Here is a 21,442-nt window from a genome sequence, read left to right as displayed (position 1 = left end):
GCCTGGCAACATAGATTCCAGTTGCACTTGTTAAAGTTTTTTAATTTCGCGGCATCTTTTACTCGAGATTTCTTCATAATTTGTTATTAAACTACTTAGTAACGTATCCTTATTTCAGCGTTTCCCAACCTTTTTCAACTTGCGGCACACTTCAGGGTAACTTGAATTCTCGCGGCACACATTATTATTATTATTATTATTATTATTATTATTATTATTATTATTATTATTATTATTATTATTATTATTTGAAAATATAAAATAGTGTAGTATATATTTTTCTGATTACTGACATCCTTCTCACAGAGAAGAAAGCTCGATCACTGTTTTTTCCCGTGGTAAATCATTATGCTTATTTTTCATTTTAATTTAAAAATAGAAAACAACTGCAATCAAATATAGGACTCAAGTTGTTAAAAATACACTTCCTTTTTCGAAAATTGTATCCAACCTTTCATTAAGAAGGAGGATCTCTAAATAACGAACGAACAAATCTCTTTTACTTTTAAAACACAAATGTAGGTAATTCGTATGCATGTTTACTTTGCCGGAAGGATTGAATGTTTTAAAATTTCAAGTTACGAAATAGTGTGCAACAATAAAGAAGCAATAATGGTCATAACAATGATAACAAATACTATTTTTCAAAATTAGAAATGTACAGAAAAATGTTCTACAGAAAATTAAAAATGTTCTACAGAAAAGTAACACAATATGAAACCTTAAATTTTAGATTCATAGTAGGCCCTAGTAATGTGAAATACAAATATATCTTTTTCTCTGTGTCTTGCAATTTGATTGCTATAGAATTAATAATTTTGTTTCGATTTCCTCGCGGCACACCAGCGACCCATTCGCGGCACACCACTGTGCCGCGGCACACCGGTTGGGAAACGCTGCCTTATTTGATTGTCCTAACAAACCAATATGGATATGTTGCCAATGAAATAGTTTAGATTGATCGAGCCTCTGGTGTGTAACTACAGTATTTCATGTCACGCCCTCCCTTTACGAAATCCTGGGTACATGAACCAATATATGTTGCCAGTAAAATAGTTTGGAATGAATGAGCCGCAAGTGTGATAAAATCTTAGTAAATAGGACTTGGGACAAATTATCATTCCGTGTCTTTGGAGTGAATAATTTCCTACCCTGCGTACTTGGCTGGACTACATAACCCAGTATTATTTTCTTTCTTTTCAGTGACGTAATCGTACTGACGTAACATTATCAATGTATTTTGCAATTTAAAAGAAAAAAAAAAAAAAAAGAATAAGGATTTTATTAGAAGTTGGCAGTAGAGGAAGTTACAGCACGTGTAACTTGTGAAAGGAATTGCAACAAATGTGTGGTTTTAGTTAGTTTCTTTAATTTACCAAATCTTGTCTGCTGTAACCTTGACCCATTTATTAAAGTACGGGAAGTAGGTAAGTAGGTTTAAATCAAAATCAAAGTAGCGTAGGTCAGTGCAAAATTCCAAAAATTAAAGATGAGGCGTACCATTGATTATACTGTCGTTACAATATTCACATACTTGCTATGAGATGAGTGGTACCGAATGGTTTCTTTTCAAGGTGCCTTCCTCCTATTAAAGAAAAAAATTATATAACTTTGCACTTTGTACGACAGCCTTGTTCGATGTTGAGCATAAGTAAAGGTGCAGTTTTGCTATACGAATCCATAGATTGTAAAATGTATGCAAAAATTCGGGGAAGTCTTTAAATTGCCCATTTTATATCGAGAACAATTTAACAAACCCTAGCGAGGCTTTTAACCCGTTCCTACTACTACACACAGTATGGATCCGTATACTATATCTGCACGTAAGAAAATTTTACTTCTAACAGATAAATGTAGGCCTAGTTACTAGACCATTAGGGGTATGTTTAGTACAAGGGGTCCAGAAGCACGTAAAAAACACGAAATTTACAGGAGAAATGAGTGATGCAAGTACTTAGACATAACATAACGCAACCAAATCTAACCTAACATAACATAAACTAACGTAAGCTAACCTGAACTAACCTAAACTAACGTAATATTAGTAGAAATAAGCGAAATTCTATCATTTTTAGGAAATTATGCGGGACGCCTACACTAATATAACATGAACTAAACTAACCTAACGTAACTTAAACTAACCTGACGTAACTTAAACTAGCCTAACCTAACTTAAACTAACCAACCCTACTCTAAACTTACCGAATGTGAAGAGAAATTACCAAAATTGTAACGTTTTTTATAGAAAAGAGCTGGACCCCTTCTGCTAAACATAGGCCGACCATTTAGCAGTAGTTTGACATCTGATTGTCCTTAATATTGTATATCATTTATGTTAATCGTCGAAGCTAAGTATACAGGTGTAAAGTGGAATATTACCAGTTTTATTGCTTTTGAATTTTCATTAATCACAAATATTATTCACTAGAAGTTTTGCATTACTATTTGTGCGATTCATCTGCTTGTACCTACTACATATGCTTGAACGTAATTTGATTGGTGAAAATTAGGCGGATACCCATCTTAGGAATAAATGGCAATAATTACATGTAACTCTTTCATTGAATCTGTCCACATTGGATTCCGTGTAAATTAAGAATACGTGGCACATTATAAATTATTTTACATCACTATTCTAAACAATATCCTAATACACTAGAGTCCTGATTGTCCGACCTAATGTAAACTTGACTAAGGGAAGTTTTTACCTTGGTCATTTCAGCATTTGTTCATATCGCCGGAATACACGAAAATCGAGGAAAAAAAAAGTACTAAAATGTATTATATATAGTCACACTTGGTGAGATTAGGTTACCTTACGTTGCAATAGATTAGCTGACTTCAAACCAGAGACGTGTAAACTTTAAGAATTTAGAATAGAAAATTACTATTTGCATATAAATACCGCGTCCAGATGTATGGCATAAAAACTACAGTTCATAAAACAAACCAACCTGTGCTAGGTGGCCACTAAAAAGTACGAATTCTATCTAACCGAGTAAGAACAGGGCAAAGCTGGTGACCCCTTGTGATAGCGCTGGATTGTACCCGAAGGGAGCAGGCGCGTCAGTGAGAGTAGTGAATACAGGTGGATTTTGGCAATAATATGGGTTTCAGTAGAACTTATCATAAACGCCAATACACAACAAACAGTAAAACTTTATTTAGGGTCAACTTATTTCGAAGAAAAAAGTGTCTTTCGTAGCAGCACTGCCACGTACATTGAATGCCACTTACCGTTTCTCCACACTTACGACCACCTGTTCCCCTGTTCAGTAGATCGTTTCTCTCTCACACTATTTCAACAGCTGATGCTCGTTATTTTTGATTCTTTGTGATACAATTGTATGAAACTCAAACTCGATATATCTTAACCTTGGCATATACGGGTCATTTCCACATTGTCTTTCCCGCCACAAAATCATAACAAGTGTACGTCTCCGCCAAATAGTCTCTTCCGGCTCCATATGCAGTGCCGCTTACATCAAAAACACCCTACAACAACAGCCATTTTCTTCACTTCAACTATTCCCCTCACCTGACTTTCTCTCACTCCTTCTCACAAACCAAAATAAATTTTCCAATTCACCCGGTAAATTTTCTAAAATTGGGCCGGCAATACAGCATTTACCCGTTATTTCATTCCTTTACTTCGATTCAGTGATTTGAATCTTTTAGTTCCTGTTTTGAGAACGTATCTGTTCTTCTAGGTTCCTTACTGGCCTCGATTCACGTGGTGACGTACTGTTGCTTTTCTGTCTGTGCGCAATAGTATGGAAATGACTTGACGTCATGTGGTCTTGCTTAGGATTTTACCATGTGTTTTGCTTCGTAGTTAGTTGGAGATGCATTTCGCGCGTGTTGGTGTGATGCTTTCTTGTGTGTGTTAAACTGTTTTTCGGGCGACTCATGTCTAATGTGGTAGATATTCCTTTATATTTGTTGTCAACATTAGTATGTGTTAATGAAAGTAACGCTGTTTTTCAGTGGTAATTCATACTTAGTGGTCAGTGAAGAAATTTAACTGAATTACTCCTCTAATTTCATCAATCCTGTTAGTGGGTCATACATACAAAATATTGATATTAGTGGTGTAGTTCGGCTATTATGTATGGAATAGGAAATCTCGTTCTTATAATATTGGGAAGAAATATTAGGTTAACTTTACAACGCCCGCTCCAGCAGGTATACTCACTCAGAAACGAGAAATTACACACCAATAATTTTATAAAAATGGATCAAAACTTACTTAACCTTAAGTTAACCCGTTCCTAACCCCTACCCTACTTATTTATATCTTACTCTACTCTACTCTACCCTACCGTACTCTACTATACTTTTTAAAAAGGCCCTACTTATCGATGCGCAGCTGGAGCTTGTCTTGTAAAGTTTACCCGGAATATTTATTAACGTATCAGACTTCCGAACTATATTTACCACATAAAAATTTCAGGTGTTTATTTCTGATTTTTTATTATTTTAAGATACATATTTGGTTCTGGTCGAGGGGTTCGCATGCGTGTTCCCTTTCAAGTATATAATTTTGTGAGATGTTCGCATTACTTTTAGTATTTTTAAAATTGTAATTGTTGTTCAGGGGGGTTATATATATAATCGAATATACACATAGGCCTATATCGATGGTTGAGCGCCAAAAGGGCGTAACTGTCGAATTTTAAATTTTGGAGGTAATGCTATGAGGACATGTATAATGGATTGAATTTTCTTGTGCCAAGACGCCCTAATGAAAATCTCTATCCTTGAAACGTTATTCAAAAATGATATAAAGGTATAACTGAGTTATTAGCATTTGCTTCTGTGCCAGAGAGGCACATATCACTTAAGCCTCTAAACTAATAAAATTGCAGTTACGCCTTTTTGGCGCTCAACCATCGATATGTATATAATCTAATATGAGGTTCATATTTTTCATTCATTCTTTATTGTGTTTTTTCTACTTTGGCTTTCGGGTTTCTTTTTGTCTGTTGTGTCATTTATAACTTAGTAGACGAGAAATATGGTGGCTCGTGGTGTAGTTTTTTTTTCTCCTATTATTTTATATCTTGCATGTTTCAAGTTTTGATAAGTTTAGAACTGTGTTACGATGGGAAGTTGGTGTATTTCTAAATCCATCCGCATTTGAATATGGTAATGTTTTAAATAATTGTAGAAACACTACAGCCTTAACGACCTGATTTCTATCCGATTCGATTCGTGAGGACCTTGTTCCTAGTGATATTTCGCAAACTGTTCCGAAGGCCAGTTCCCGATGAACGGATTCGTTGAACGATTCAATGAATGAAATGACCGAAGTAAAATTTTGTCCCTGAGGAACCTCGGATAATACATACTTCCAACAAAATGAAGGGTAGTACTGTACGTACATACCAAGGATGGTATAAAATAGAGAATCTGCCCATATGTATATTCATCCTATTAGCTCAATGAAGCCAGAAGAAAACATTGTTATTGTAATTATGTAATTTAACATTGTTATTGTAATTATGTTGAGGAGGCTCAAGTGAGCACGTCATGTAGCTAGAATGGAACAATGAAGAGACAATTATAAAATTTTATCTAAAAACTCAATCGAAAAAAAAAGAAAAGGAAAACAAGCTCATTGAAATACTATATTTGCAGAATTAGGAATGATCTCGTAGAAATAGGAAAACAAAGTAAAATCTTGATCCAGGTCGCTAAGAACAGAAGTCAATGGAGAGCTTTTTGTGAACGTGGCACTGAAACTTCGGGTTTATAGGCCACAGAGTTAGAGTAAGCTATTTTTATTATTCAATGAAAATACACCCTATTTTGGAAAGAATATACGTATTACGAAGAATTATTTTGTCCAAACTATCGATCGCTGCGCCTCGGCTCGGCTGTTGGAGAAACGAATACATAGTGTAGTTTATATTAATAGCCGCTAGATGTCAGTTGTCTTCGGTTTTGCTTGGTAACCGTCATATGTGTAAAATGGCTACTCCGTAGCAGAAATCATTTTGTGTTCTTGAGTTTGCGAATTTCAATTCCGTGATTACAATGCAAAGACGTTTCAGGTTGAGGTACCAAATTGATTTTCCGAATGGGTGGAACATTTGCAGATGGTATCGACAGTTTGTAGATACAGGATGTGTAGGAAAGAGTCCTGGTCGCCCTCGTGTTCCTGAAGAAAATTTTGCACGAATTCACACTGCTTTCCAACGTCCTTCAAAATCGACTCGTCGTGCCAGTCGGGAGTTACAAATGCCGATAACAACAGTTTGGCGTGTTTTGAGACGTCGGTTGGTTATGAAGCCGTACAAGCTCTGCGTCCTGATGACAAACACAAACGTGTGGCGTTTTGTAACGAGATTCTAGATGCTATTGACAATGATAACATTTTTGCACAACGCATCGTGTTCAGTGATGAGGCGACTTTCCGTGTTAGTGGTCGGGTAAACAAACAAAATGTTCGAATTTGGGGCCTACAGAACCCACATGCAGTCATTGAACATGTACGAGATTCGCTCAGTCAATGTGTTTTGGGCGATATTCCGATCATCTGTTTACGGACCATTCTTCTTTAATGGAAGCACGGTTAACAGTCAGCAGTATCTCGCTATGTTTCAAAATTGGTTGTTTTCGGTTCTGCACGAAGACAACTTCATTTTTCAACAAGACGGGGCACCCCCTCACTGGTGTCGCCAAGTGCGTGAATATCTGAATGAAACTCTATCGAGCCGTTGAATTGGTCGTCAAGGAGCTGGTGACTTAGCATGTTTCAGCTGGCCTCCACGGTCACCGGATTTGAACCCCTGTGATTTGTTCCTGTGGGGTTTCGTTAAAGACAACGTCTATGTACCACCACTCCCACGGAACCTGGAAGAGTTGAAGAACCGGATCCGTATTGCCATAACATCAGTGACGCAGGACATGCTTGCCCGAGTATGGGAGGAATTTGAGTATCGATGTGATATTGTTCGTATGGAGGACATATTGAACATCTATAATTTGAACTTTGAACTGTAATTTGAACTTGAAAGGTTTGTAAATATGTGTGTAAAATTTCATATTCGTATGTCTTAAAGTTTAATAAATATATGCATTCCAAATACGTATATTCTTTTTGAAACAGGGTGTATATAAAACGAACAATTCATTATCCAAACAACTTTTTTTGAATCAAGGAAATGAGTCCTTGGTCATGGAAAAGTCAGGGAAATTCAGCAACTGATGAAAAAAGGAAAAAAGTGGTGAAAACATGGAAAAATACTTTTTGATTGATTGCTGTTGTAGAAGGGCTACTAATTATCCATTTGTAAAGTGTAAGCTGTTTTCCGAACACCAGAGCCAATGGCTGCTTACCTTGACGGTATTCATCAGGTTCGAAGAGATTTAACGAGCCACTGTGTGAAATCGGATGTAATGAAAATTGAGGGCACATCATTCTATTGTATTACCAACAAATCGTCTCTTGCAGGCCTTGAAAGAGAAGGAGAAACTTTAATTTCTGCAGGAGTGTCGTAGTGGGTTGTTCTCAATGATAAGAAAACTGCAAGAAAGAAGTTCTCTAAGGCACAAAGTCACAAGAGCCTTGTCGTCTTCTAGTTCTAACATTATCCAGAAATCACTCGTAACTCAACAGAAGAGATTTTCCTACACCTTCAAGTGATGCACAATGTCAACATCCTTAATATTGTCAGGGTGTCTATCAGTCACGAAAGTTTAGAAATCAGAAAGCGGTCATGAAAGTCAAGAAATTTAGCTTTTGGGTCACGATTTTTTTTTTAATCTGTACAAATATAAGTAGACAAAAAAATTTTGCCACCAGAAATTTCTAGGGTCGGCTTCAGATGCTACCAAATCACGTTTCTATCACATACACGAAAATTCGGCCTAATTCGCACCCAAACTCACTCTTCAGAATGTTAACGAAATTTTATGGTTTGGTAATGAAAAGGTCACGAAATTTCATTTTGGAATTTGAGTAGACACCCTGATTGTAGTAGCTGGAAATCCCAAGAAAAAGTACTCCTTATTCTGTAATTTGGGAGTGAAGAAGGTTGAGGAAATCTTCCAGTCTTGCGATGAAGGACTGGGTATTTCCTTCAGGAACTTTCTCAGGGACAAGTAGGATTTCAAACAGTTGTCGCATGTTGTAAAGATCTCTGATCTTCAACGCAACTGCCCGAGGTGGTTTTCCATAAATAAGTCTTCCCGAGTAGAGAACATGCTGGAGAAAACAGTTGTAGGACAACTTCAAGTATACGACAGTCTCCTGGAAGCAAATTGAGTCCAGAATGTCCAGATCTCAAGGTAGATGCTGGGTTATGTTAAATGCACGGAGACGCTTTCAAGAATATCTGTACATATAAAAATTGAGGCGGTTTGCATAAAAAGGGCACATAAGCTTCGGCATTTATGGCCAGGTTATGTGACATATGAGGGATGACGTCCTTCAGCGATTAGACTACCAGGGAAATTGAAGACGAAGAAAGCAGTTTGGAAGGAAGGAAGTAGCCTTGCAATCATTGTTAGGTATGATCCCGGCATTTTCCCGGTGTGAGTGAGGAAACCTCTCTTAGGATGATAGGTCTACTTTTTCAACCGAGTATCCCCAGCGGGAATCGAACTTGGGACCGCTTGCACGAAAAGTGAAAGGTTATATAAAGTTAGATATTAAAGTCAAAGTGTGTTTCCTTGAGTGGTGCTTCGTGATCATTCAGGTGAACAACCTTTGTCTTTTATAGAAATTAGTGCGTTGAAATACATATCTTAACATATTAGATTATTTAGATAAAATTGCTTACGATTTTGTGTTTCACTGTTCTTTATTGACAAATTATTTCTAGTTGGATTTAATATTCTTTTTTTCATTTCGTAAAATTCCGTAGATTTGAGTTTAAAAAGAGCGTTTGCGCCTCTTCCTTCCTTAAAGTTTGCGATATTATGTTCAAACCTTCATATCCTTTACCTGTAAATTCAGTTAAATCAGAAATAATTGTGAATTTACTGAAAATAGCTTGTTCTTCTATTCGTTGTTCTACTGTAATATTGATTTCTTTTATGTGCTAGTCTTTTCAATATGTAGCCCTGGTAAAATAAATTAAGCTATTGTTTTTATGTTACAAGTTTTTAGACTTATTACCATAATGTGTATGCTTGCAGGAAGCTGAAAAAATGGCTAGAAATGATGATAAGGAAACATCCATGGGTATGCCGTTCTTAGCAGAAGAAACACAAAGTAGTAAATTAGTAAGAAAATCAAAGGAAGCTCCTCTGTTCCCTATAGGTAATAATTTGTGTTATTTATATTTATTGGGTTCCTCTTTTTATGTTTATTATAGCCAAATCATAACATACATAAAGCGGTATTACACGAGTACATTTGTAGTATAAGTCAATATTAACATGGAAGTATTCCTATGGGACTGAAATTACATCAGTTATTGTCAGTCACATGTTGAATTATGGCATGAAATTGAAATTATGGTAAATCTCATGATCTGATATAGTACTAATTTGGTAGATAATTTGGATACAAAATGGTTTGGTAATAATGACTTCAGGCGACCTGCAGTTCTTGAAATTGTCTTTGTGGAAGATTTTCAGAAACTGTCCCTAGAGATTTGGACTTATTAAATTCTGTAAATAGAATATGCACATTAGTTAATTATTGATTAAAATATTGCAATATTTTTTCTTTAATATAATAATTTGATGCTCAACACAAGAGCAGGTAGAAATCTCTCTAAGAATTTTCTGTATAGCATCATAATTAAGTTCATTTTTATAATTAATTTAATACCACATGTTAATACCATTCAGTAAGTATTCTAGAACATGTTAATGTATCATCAATTTAACGTGATTTAAGATTTGAACCATCCCGACGAAGGATACTCGAGATTTTTGCCTGAGTTTCATAATATGAACTCTATCTAATTTCAGGCTAACAGGAGTACTTCCAGATAGTGTTGTAAAAGAACTGTTTTTTTCTGTGAAGTTTTTTTTTTAAATTAAAAACTACATTTTTTAATGTTTTTCTTCAGATTTTTTCTTAAGTACAGTAATTCCATGAATTCTTTAAGATTAACGCTTAGCCTAAACACTGTTTGAAGGTTGTTTAGACGAGTAGAGAAAAAGTACTGCGTCCTAATTATATTACTCACAGTACAGTGATATATGTCTATGTTGGTTACCGTCGGTTCCATTGAAAAGTGATCAAGGTAGGCAGGTGGCCAACGCACAGAAAATATATCCATTTTTTTAAATCTGTTTCCATCTGTTATAGACTATAACGTAAAAGGTTAATGAAGTAACTAATTATTATATATGTACCAGCGTTCATTGCCCGCTTCTCTGGGTTGAAATAAAAACTTTAAATGTAAAACTCCTTTATGCCATGTGTTAGGTAAAAATGGCAGTAAAAATTACATATTTGGATTCAAACGTCGTCGCAAGTGTCACTGTTCATCTCAGCGGCCCCGAAAATTATGGATCCGATACTAATATCGGTCATTTTCGACCATTTTTATATATCTCCCCCTCCAAGTTACGGGGCTGAATTTGATTTAAACGACATCGGAAGTGTCATTGTTCATCTCAGCGACCCCCACTAATATCGGTCATTTTCGATCATTTTTACATATATAGTGTATAAATAAAAAGTAGGTGCTCTTATAACGAGAAAATATAATTTTTAATATAATTTCGGTTCTTTGGGCCTTCTTCAGTAACAGTTCTCTTAAGTTGCACTTGCATATTTACATCAAAGGTTAAAGTTGCACTGCTTTTGTTACTAAAAGGCAGAAAGGTAGGGAATTTCCTACTTTTAGAAGTAAATCCTACTTTTCCATCAGAAATAATAACATACAAGTAGTATTTTCATGGAGTTTACTCTGCGTTTTTGATTAAATTTGCTGGTTAACCTTCATCTCAACTGTGAAAAGGTTATAACTCAATGGTCAACAATTTAGGAAAGTTAGAGAGGGAGAGAGAGAAAACAATTGGTGTAAGTTGATACTGCACTCTGTAAAAGATTCAAATTTGAAATCTGTCAGTCTGTTGGAGTTTCTGGTACGTACGTCATTATTGTTTGAGAAAGTTTTAAAGCTGTTTCAGAAAAAGGAACCACCATCTTATGTACTTCGTAAAGAAGTTTGTACCGTTGTTAAGAGTTTGTAAATATCTTTGAACTTACAGAGGTTGATCCGTTTCCGTCTGAACATATTGATTGAGTTGTTCCTTACCTAAAACATCGCACTTCAACACCATCGATCTTGCTTACTATGATTGCCACTGATATAGACAATTGCACTCTCCACTGCAGCATACTTCGTTGCAGCTGTATCAGGGATATACGGGTTTCACTCTTGCGTGTAAGCTTTCTAGAAGTAATTTACCCTGCGTACTGACTTACGAGAAACGCAGTTAGTATAGTTCAAAAACAGTAATTTATGGAAGTACATCTGGACTCTTCACAGGAATATCCTCTAGCAGAATAGCATAGATACCAGTTGCAGCTACCATGTATCGGTAGGCCTGTCACGTGTTTGCCCTTGTGACTTGAAGCTTTGTCCTGGTACAGTTCAACACGATAGTGTCTCCAATGCTGGTATTTTTATCTGTGTAAACTGAGGATAGGGCATATTTGTGGTAATAAGCAGCATGATTTTGACGTTTTTTTGATGTTACGAATCTTAAACTGCCTTATGTAGCAAACCCAGTAATAACCGTAAAATCTTTCTAAATCAAAATCTTAATTTTGCAAGGCATACAAAATTCATCGGTGCTTCGTCCACTGTCATAATAAATTTCCAGTGGTCATCTGCTTGGTACACTCGTGGAGCCTTCTGTCCTTACTCTTTTGCCCCGCGATATGCTGGCCTTGAAGACAGTTTGCAACCTTAATTTATGGTGGATTGCACGATTTACTGTTGATAGGGCTATGCATAAACATGTGGCTATAACATACTGTGGTAATGGATTCTCACTGGATGCCATGTCTCGCTTTTTTTTTTTTAACATAGATCTTGTCTTGTGAGTTTCACTGCCACCCTCTTTGGTGCGATTTCTTTGCTGATGTAGATTGTAGTTGAGATTGCTGTGTATACTATCCAAACATCCTACCACACAGTCTTGTACTGACGCTTTTATACTATGCGTGAAGTGCTAAAATTTTCATGGGAAAAAGCCATGACGTACCCTTTCCAAAAGCGATTTTTTTTCGGAGGTATGTAACCCACTACAATACCTTTACTCTGTTACATAATAGGTGAGAGACTGATACACATGTGTTGAGTTCTTTTCGCTTTGTGAAGCCCGGTTTGACAGGTGTCGCCGTCTGCGAGGTGTTCGGATGAAAACTGACCGGTCTCTGTAGTTCCAAGTCAGTTTAAGAATCTGTTCAGAAAAAAAAAAATTGCGTATGACAAGTTTAGTAATACTAAATTGGAAGTAAGATCAAAAACAGTAAAAGAAATGAAACTTAAAACACAACCTGTTTTCTTGAATGGAATGAGAAGGCTTTATCAGAAGGCCATAGTACATATTTTTTCAAAACTACATTGTCCCATCTTGTTCTGAGAAACAGTTTAAGTTACGAAAACTAACGTGGAACATTTATCTTCTAGAACCATTACTTCATTGAGTTAAGTGAAAGATAATACAAAGTAAGCAAATCCTTATATATATATATATATATATATATATATATATACAGTGAAACCTCCCTTAACGGACACCTCTATAATACGGACAGATTTTTTTGTCCCGGCAAAAGTATATGTTCTCTTATGGAACAAACCCCTCCTTTTTACGGACACTCTCAGATACGGACGCGGACAGTCCTTTTTTCCCCCAAACGTTTCAATAACCTCTTCATAACGGACAGGAATTTTTCTCGATTCTGCGATATATTACAGGAGACAAAAGTATTTTCCCCACAAGTGTATCTATCATGAGTCTAGACCGGTGAACCATCAAACAGAACACCTTCAAGCTGAACTTCAAATTCTTTTATTCTGCCCTCAATAAATTGCTTTCTGGGGGAAATTCTAGAAAACCTAAGCTATAACACTCATGCAGGGTCAGTCGTATGGCCAAGAATTCTATACGAAAGATCTTCCCTTCCCTAACAAATTTAGTCCTCTTTCCTCTGGACCTTGCATCTTTCCGACAATTTCATAGATAACAAAACAAACGTTGTTTGTTTTACAATAACATTTTCAACGAACAATGTTTCCACTCTTACATTCTTAGTAAAGCAACTTTCTCTAAGATGATATTCTTTGCGATTGGGGCTGAGTCAACAAACATAGGCACTCCCAATAACTTGCCTTTTCATCCATTCCGCCAGTGCACAAACAAACACACACAGATATTTTTTCCGCAACCGTACTGAGGATTCTCAGAGGACACTAGCTAATGAGTTTAACCGGTTAGTTGGTTCCTAACGCATCTTTTGAGAAGGTCCTGAAAATTTGAAATAAATAAAAAACACTTTCCCTCCCGCTTTCCCCTCCCATGTAGGAAGAAAATGATCATACATACATTATCTTTTGCAATATACGAATATATTAACACATCCCCCAGCAATAATACTATTTAACATAAATTAATTTCTCCTTCATCCCTTCCAGTAACTGAAATACGTACTAAATAGAGTATTTTCATATTGAATTTTACGTATTTACGCTCATACATAATATATCTACTGTATATTACTCCATACAATTACCGTTGCGAGAAATTACTGTAACCTCTCTGTAACGGACACCTCTCAGTAACGGACAAAAATTCATGTCCCATTGGTGTCCGTTATTGAGAGGTTTCACTGTATATATATATATATATATATATATATATATATATATATATATATATATATCTTATGTGCCTCTAGAAAGATAAATAACCTCTGAGCAAATATGAAAATAAACATTATGCGAATTACGGAACCACCTCACATTTACTAGGGAGGATCAATATGTTTTCGGCCTAGAGTAGAAAGAAAAGAGATAAGATCTTCAGTGTTTTTATTTATTTATTAATTTCTCAACTTTGTCTCCCTGGACCTCAATACACTTGGCCAAACGGTGTTCCAAAATTTGCATACCTTTCTAAAATAAACTTTCGTCGAGACTGTCAAAATAGTCCTCTACCGCACACATGAGATTGTTATCACTGTCAAATCTCCCCGCAGTTGCTGCTTCAAATTCGGAAATAGTTAAAAATCACTTGAGGCCAAGTCTGCTGAATAGGGTGAGTAGTCGATCAATTCGAAGCCAGCATCATGAATGGCTGCCATTGTAACTGTTGACTTGTAGACCGCAGCATTGTCCTGGTGGAGGAGCACTTTGCCTGACAACTTTCCTCTTCGTTTCTGCTTGATGGTTTCGCGCAATCTTCAGATTAAGTTAGCGTAGTAATCACCCGTGATTATCTGTCTCGTGGCAAATAGTCAATGAATAACATTCCTTTAGCATCCCAGAAGACTGATGCCATTATCTTACCGGCGCTGGGTACGACGCGGAATTCACGGGTGCATGGGGAACCATAGTGTTTCCACTCCATAGATTGCCGTTTCATCTCCAGATTAAAATGATGTACACAAGTCTCATCCATGGTTACAAATTGCTTGTAAAACTTTTCTGGATTACGCTTTATCCTGGCCAAAAGTTCTTGGGAACAAACCTTTCTCTGCCTCTTCTGATCTATGGAGAACATTCTTGACACCCATCGAGAAAATAATTTTTTCATATGTAAAACATCGACCAATATTGAATGCACTTTATCATATAATACAGCGTTTCCCAACCTTTTTCAACGTGCGGCACACTACAGGTGTAACTTGAATTCTCGCGGCACACTCATAGATGTTATTATTATTATTATTATTATTATTATTTGTAAATATAAAATACCGTGGTAATTTTTTTCTGTGATTACTAATATCCTTTTCACAGAGAAGAAAGCTCGATTACTTGTTTTCATCCGTGGTAAATCATTATGCTTATTTTTGATTCTAATTTAAAAATAGAAAACAATTATAATGAAGTATAGCACTCAGGTTTTTAAAAATACTCTTTCTTTTTCGAAAACTGTATCCAAACTTTGATTAAGAAGGAAGATGATTAAAGAACAAAGAAACAAATCTCTTGTACTTTTAAAACACAAATGTAGATCATTTGTATTCGTGTTTGCTTTGTCGGAAGGATTGAATTATATTTTAAAATTTCAAGTTACGAAATAATCTGCAACAATGAAGAAGCAATAATGGTGATAACAATGATAACAAATACTTTTCTAACATTAAAAATGTACAGAATATTAACAAAGTATAAAACTTAAAATTGTAGATTCATAGTATAAGTTCATAGTAATGTGAAACACAGATATACATTTTACCTCATAAATATAATGTGAGACTCAATGTCTTGTAATTTGATTGTAATAGAATTAACAATTTTGTTTCGATTTCCTCGCGGCACACCAGCGGCCCATTCGCGGCACACCAGTGTGCCGCGGCACACCGTTTGGGAAACGTTGATATAATACGTTAGTCTCCTCTACGATTTTGCGTATAGCCACTCTTCGATCAGCCATAAAGATATGGATCTTGTTTACTATTTCTTCATTTGTCACTGTGCATGGGTGACCGGCACGTGGTGCGTCCATACATGACTCTCCGCCAAGCTTGAATTTGTGAGACTATCTATTTACAGTTGAATATGATCGGGAAGAATCATGGAACGTATTCACCAATTCTTCATGGATTTACTTTGTGTTTAGTTGTTTTTTCAATAGGAATTTTATCACTGCACGGTACTCTGAAGGGTCTGTTTTCAGCAAATGGCACAAAACGCCTCATTCACATACCTGTAATTAGAAAAAAAATGAGTTAGATACTTGAGATTTTACGTGTAAGCCTACTGAAGACTACAACACAACATATTAAGTTTCCGAGGCTGGATCTTATTTCTAAGGGCATCAGGCCGAAGACTTATTGATCCACCCTCGTATTAGAAAAGAATCTGTGTGTAAACATAGGAAAGCTATGTACTATAGACCCTATTACTCCTGCTATTATCATTAATACTCACTTAAATGCCGCGTTAGAAACTTGACCACGAAGAGAAACCTTCGTTTCATTTATATTAACGGTTCATTTTATGACAGTAAGACACGAACAAGACAATCCGATTGTTTGATTTTGTAAACAGAGTTATTTAAAGCGCTTCAAACAGATATTTAAAACGGTTGATGAAAATGGTACTTGAAATGGTGCTGAAACTGAGTAAAGTGTTGTAAGCGTACTTCTAATACTAAAAGAATAAACTTTTTCTGTCTCGGCCGTTACTGAAAATCGTATTTTGGTTTCTTGGTTGCAAAACTGAAGTTACGAAATTCAAATAATAATAATAATGATAATGATTAATTGATTGCTTAACTTAAATTTTCAGGAAAACAAGAAATGTCACTAAGAAAACCAATTAAGTTCCCGACCCTAGGTCAAACCTAGCAGCCGCAAGTACTGTATTCTGTAGTCTTTCAGTTGTAGAGTATATTGCAGGAAAAGAGAGTTTGTTAATTAAATTAGAATCATAAAAATTGTTTTAAAAAAAGAAAGAAAGAAAAAGAAAAAAGGAGAAGAAAAGCCAAAGAAGTGTTCATTTTTAAATCTGGTATATATAAACTAGATCTGCATCTCAAAAGAACCATCTCTCTCTCTCTCTCTAGCATACCTAAAAAAAATGATACTTGGGCTTTTTTTTCACTCTATATAAGGAACATGAACTGAAAATTAAGGACTTGTAAAATAGGACTTAGTTTATCTAACAGGGAAGAAATGCTTATCTAATTGTATTCTTTGAAGATGAAATACTTCATAATATTTTGGGATACATAAGCAAATATCCATTTTTTGAGTGCCGAGAGGGCTTAATACATTTTATGCAACAAGTTCTTCACATGCTTATAACTGTCAATATCAGAAAAGGTAATTTGGACAAGGAATGGAATATTATTATTACGAATGAACAAAAATTAAACTGTTTATTCTTGTAACAAGTACCTTTATTACTCGTAGTTTTTTAGTTAATACAAACTGTAGTAAATACATAAACGTTCACAGAAATAACTATTTATATCACAGATTTTATATTAATTATTACTCCGAAATTTCCGTATACAAATTTTGTTCATTTACGGTGTATATACAAAATCGTACGTATGAAAATTTGATTTGATAATGTGAACTTCGAATGAGCTGTATAGTTGTTGTGAGGAGGCGGTTAAAGATCACATCAAGAGTCGGAGTACCAAGGAGTTATTAATACTGTCACATATCTGTGAAATAAAAATATTTAATTTGAAATAGGCAATGTTCGTGTAAGTGCATTGTACACATAACAAGGCAGAAGGAATAGTTTTGTTGAGCTCCCACGTAATGTTGAGTTTTTATTAATACGTTACTACTAAAAAATACGTGATTCTGTATAGAAATTAAAATGCCCACTAATACTGAAGTTGTAAGCATGTGAAGAACTTACTGCATAACATGTATTAAGCCTTCATGATCCTGGGAGCGGAATACTGGCTATTATCCTAAATATTGCAGTCAGCTTCTTGGAATACAAGTAGTTCAGTACTATTTTTACCTTGAAATATGTATTTCATACGCTGTATCAATCAGAAAATCTTATTTATGTATTAGGTTGCCCGAGTCACAATCATTAAGCATTTATTAAAATATATAATAAAAGATTGTGAAACTGAATTGTTAGTATATTTATAAGTAGAGTCCATCACTATCGATGACACTCTGAAAGAGGCCTCGCGCAACGCCAATTTTAGTGAACTGAAAGCTGCTATTCAAAGCAGCAGTGATGATAGTGTTGCCTGTGGTCTCTTTCAGGGTGTCAGCGTGCTTCTGGAGCGCTGGCAGCGGGCCATTGATACTTATGTACAATCATGTCCAAAATGATTGTCGCATGTCTATAAATATGCTGTTCCAGAAATATAATTTGAGAACGATTTCGCTTAGTATTTCTTATAATGTTAGTATGTGTATAATCGGCAAAGACATGTATGTGGTAAATTTCATGTCAAATGAGCAGTAAATAAGAACAATATAACAAAAAATTCTTGTCCATTTAGCAACATTTTGTTTTACTCATTCTAATTTTCGTATTTATGATTTTTTTTCCTATGAAATTTACCACATATATACATTTCCCGATTATATAACATAGTAACAGTATTAAAAGTACCCTGCAAAATCATTATCGAATTGCTCATGTGGTTCGGATTCCACGTTAATCAGTAGGTCCACGTCTCATATAGCCTCGCTGCTGAAAAGGGACGTTAAACTCAAAATCAACTCAACTCATTATCGAATTATATTCCCCCAACAAGACAGTTATAGATATGCGACAGTCATTTTGGATATGACTGTACATTACGTATATTCATTTTTGTGGTATTTCCTGATTATTTTGTATTGAAATAAATGTTTACACATATTGACTCGAACAACTAAATACTTATAACTTTCATCATATTCTGTTGAAATGAAGTGTATTATAGTGTAGTTGATTTAATGTAGAATGACAAGATGATATTCTTTGGTTATTATTAGTTCTTTCTTACAGGTATAGCAGGATTGATAGGAGTTGTTGGCTGGGGTATCTATAAATACAGATATCGAGGAGGAATGTCCACGTCAGTGTATTTGATGCAATTGCGAGTAATGGCCCAGTCGGCAGTAGTTGTGTGTCTTACATTAGGAGTTGGTTATAAACTGGTTGCCGATTATGTGGCAGGGAGAAAGTGAAAATAACTTCACGTAGTATTGTAATTGCAGTATGTTATTTATTGATTTTGTTTATCGTTCGAAAAGCGCTTTACGTTTGTTCCTTCTTAGTTTTTGCGATGTTAGGTGAAGAATACTCGAATAACATAGTGTATGCGGTAAATGCGGTCCATTCAACATATGTGCTATACCCCATTTTATTGTATTTTAGAGGCTAAATATTTTCATATTTATACTCACAAATCTGGAGTAAAAATGTTAACAGGAATAAAATGTTCTCATGTAATTTACATTGCAGTACACCATATTAATTTCTCAGATTGTATTTATGAAATAATGCAAATATTATTCGTACGAATGTATCGTATAATTATATATTTTTTTCAAATATTCGGACACATTAAAGGAATAAATGACTCACGTGGTTTGTATAGCTGTAAGAATTTTTTCGCTTTCTTGCAATAATAATTGTTCCAAGGTTATTTTGCTGTATACTTGTACATATTTGTGTTAAGAGTATTTAAACGTTATTATTAAAGATGTGTTGTATTATCTTCCATTAAAATAGCGCATTGAAAGGAGTTTTAAGTGTATTCGTAATAAGGAGATGTGTCGTGTTCAATTGTGGGTAATGTAGCTATCTTAAGAACGGATTTCTAGGATTTTTTTTTTTTTTTATACAGATCATTCGATAGAGTTGAAATTTAAGAATCATTGATAGCTTTTCTACGCATCACTTGATCTTGAACAATATTCTTACCGTGGACTGTCATCCAAATCTACATACTTCAGCCGGTAAAACAACCTACAAATGTGTGTTAAGTGAAAATTTGATGTAAAAGTGGTGAACTTTAGAAACATGAATGTAGTATGAGAAATATGAATGTAGTATGTACATGTGTGTGCTTTAATATTCTAAATCTATAGTTTCTTTTATAAACGGTCTGAATGAAGATATTAATCATATAGAATCATTTTTATTGTAAAATTTGTTACAGTAGGTATTAACTGGTGTTATTTGTTTCATTTAGAGATAAAATGGCAGTAAATTCAATATAAAAGTGACATGACGTGTATAATACGAAAACTTACAGCTTTAGCCTTAGCTTTATTACTAATGTAAATTTATGTATCGCTGAATTGGTTAGAGACAAATGTTATATTGTTCTCAAATTAATATAATATGTTGATTTAGAGAGAGAAAAAAAAACTTACTTTAGGCTAGCGTTATACGCAGATACTTCTGAATTCCTTTCGCATTAGGAAGTTTTCTCTCTCTGAATTAGTACACGTTTTCTTCCTTTATAACTATTATGTATAGCAGGATTGATAGACGTTGTTGGCTTTTCGGTAGAAATTTTAGTAATCAAATACGAAATATGTTGTTTTGATAGTTTCATGTTTAAGAGAAGTTCCTCCGTGTACTGATGCGCTTACCCACAATAGGTTTAACTCTGCTTGTTTTACAATAATAGTTGTTTCTTCATCTACTTACATGTGCTGTAATTGTTCAAAAATATACCAAAGATCATTAGTGCAAGGCAAGCAATAAATAATATTGCAAGGAAGTGAAAGACACAGGTGCTATCCTTTCATACTACATGCTAGTGCTTAAGCGATGAGTAAAGCAAATTATCTAATAATTCATAAATTATGGTATAATATCCGAAAATTCATTTTTGACCAAATTGAAACTCATCAAGGGTTACTTGATTCAGGGTTAATATGTATATATGCATTTTGTATTATTTGATCACCTATATTTTGCTTTAAAAGTTATTGAAATTGTGAGAAATACTCTCTTTGTTCCTGAGATCGCGTAATTGATAATGAACAAATTTTATTGTTTCAGTTTTCATGAACGTACATGTGTGAATGGTATAAATGAAAATTGTGTTCATTTAGGTAATGTTGCATAATCGCATAAATATATTTATAAATACTGAAATGGGAAATATCCCTTCTTTTATATAGGAGCTGGACTCAACGAAAACAAATGTTTGATCGATACGAATGATCGAGAATAAATGTTGGACGAGCCAAAAGTTCTGTATTTATTTTAAATATCTAATTATGGAATTCTGTTGAATTAATAAAAGAAATATTTCTTTTATTCATTGTATGTTTTATGTTTCTTTTCATGTCTGCATAAGATCATAGTCCTGCTTATTTAAAGAATTTATTGTTAGAGATGGTACGTTTTCCCGTTAATGCTGTGTTTGGCAATCAAATTTTTATTCTGAATCCGACTATATGTTGGGCATTTACGACAGGAATGACAATTTAACTAATTAAATCTGTATTCATCATTTCTTATAAATTATAGGAGGCAGATAATGGATGAAGCTGGTTGACTAATTGATTGAACTAGGAAACGGAAGGGGGCATTAAGATTCATGAGAAAGGTGATGCAACTCTATTGTCCATTACCAGTTCTTGTCTGGACATGAGAGATCAAACATGTTACAAAAGCTTTGGTATTCCTCTGCTGTTGGAAAATCAAACTTGATCATGTGGCAAACGTCTCCAGAATGACTAATAAATACGGTTCATATACCAGGTTATCATAAAATAAGTATCGCTGTTCAGAGAACTCTGGAGACTTAACCACTCGACAGAATTTAACCAAACTTGGTACGAATATAT

The 21,442-nt window shown here is 34.8% G+C and overlaps 1 protein-coding gene across 3 annotated transcripts; it reads left to right on the top strand.

Moving 5' to 3' along the window:
• Positions 1-1,194: 1,194 nt before the first annotated feature.
• LOC145694531 (HIG1 domain family member 1A, mitochondrial-like) lies at positions 1,195-20,918 on the top strand. Of its 3 annotated transcripts, none has more exons than XM_081770856.1 (3): positions 1,195-1,427; positions 9,148-9,271; positions 18,636-20,918. In XM_081770856.1, exons 2-3 carry the CDS (start codon positions 9,160-9,162, stop codon positions 18,815-18,817), a joined length of 294 nt encoding a protein of 97 aa, XP_081626982.1. In that variant the 5' UTR covers positions 1,195-1,427; positions 9,148-9,159; the 3' UTR covers positions 18,818-20,918. The 3 variants fall into 3 exon arrangements, with proteins under 3 accessions (XP_081626982.1, XP_081626991.1, XP_081626975.1); XM_081770865.1 differs by lacking the exon at positions 1,195-1,427 and adding an exon at positions 1,551-1,823; XM_081770849.1 differs by lacking the exon at positions 1,195-1,427 and adding an exon at positions 3,771-3,921.
• Positions 20,919-21,442: the final 524 nt, after the last annotated feature.

Source organism: Thermobia domestica, chromosome 1 (assembly GCF_964235325.1).
Source record: "Thermobia domestica chromosome 1, izTheDome1.hap1.1, whole genome shotgun sequence".
Taxonomy (NCBI): Eukaryota; Metazoa; Arthropoda; class Insecta; order Zygentoma; family Lepismatidae; genus Thermobia; species Thermobia domestica.
This window is presented reverse-complemented; position numbering and strand designations above follow the sequence as displayed.

Excerpts from the sequence above, each read along its gene's own strand:
- LOC145694531 (XM_081770849.1), top strand. Across the intron at positions 9,272-18,635 it reads AGCTCCTCTGTTCCCTATAG|GTATAGCAGGATTGATAGGA; the intron begins GTAATAATTTGT and ends TCTTTCTTACAG.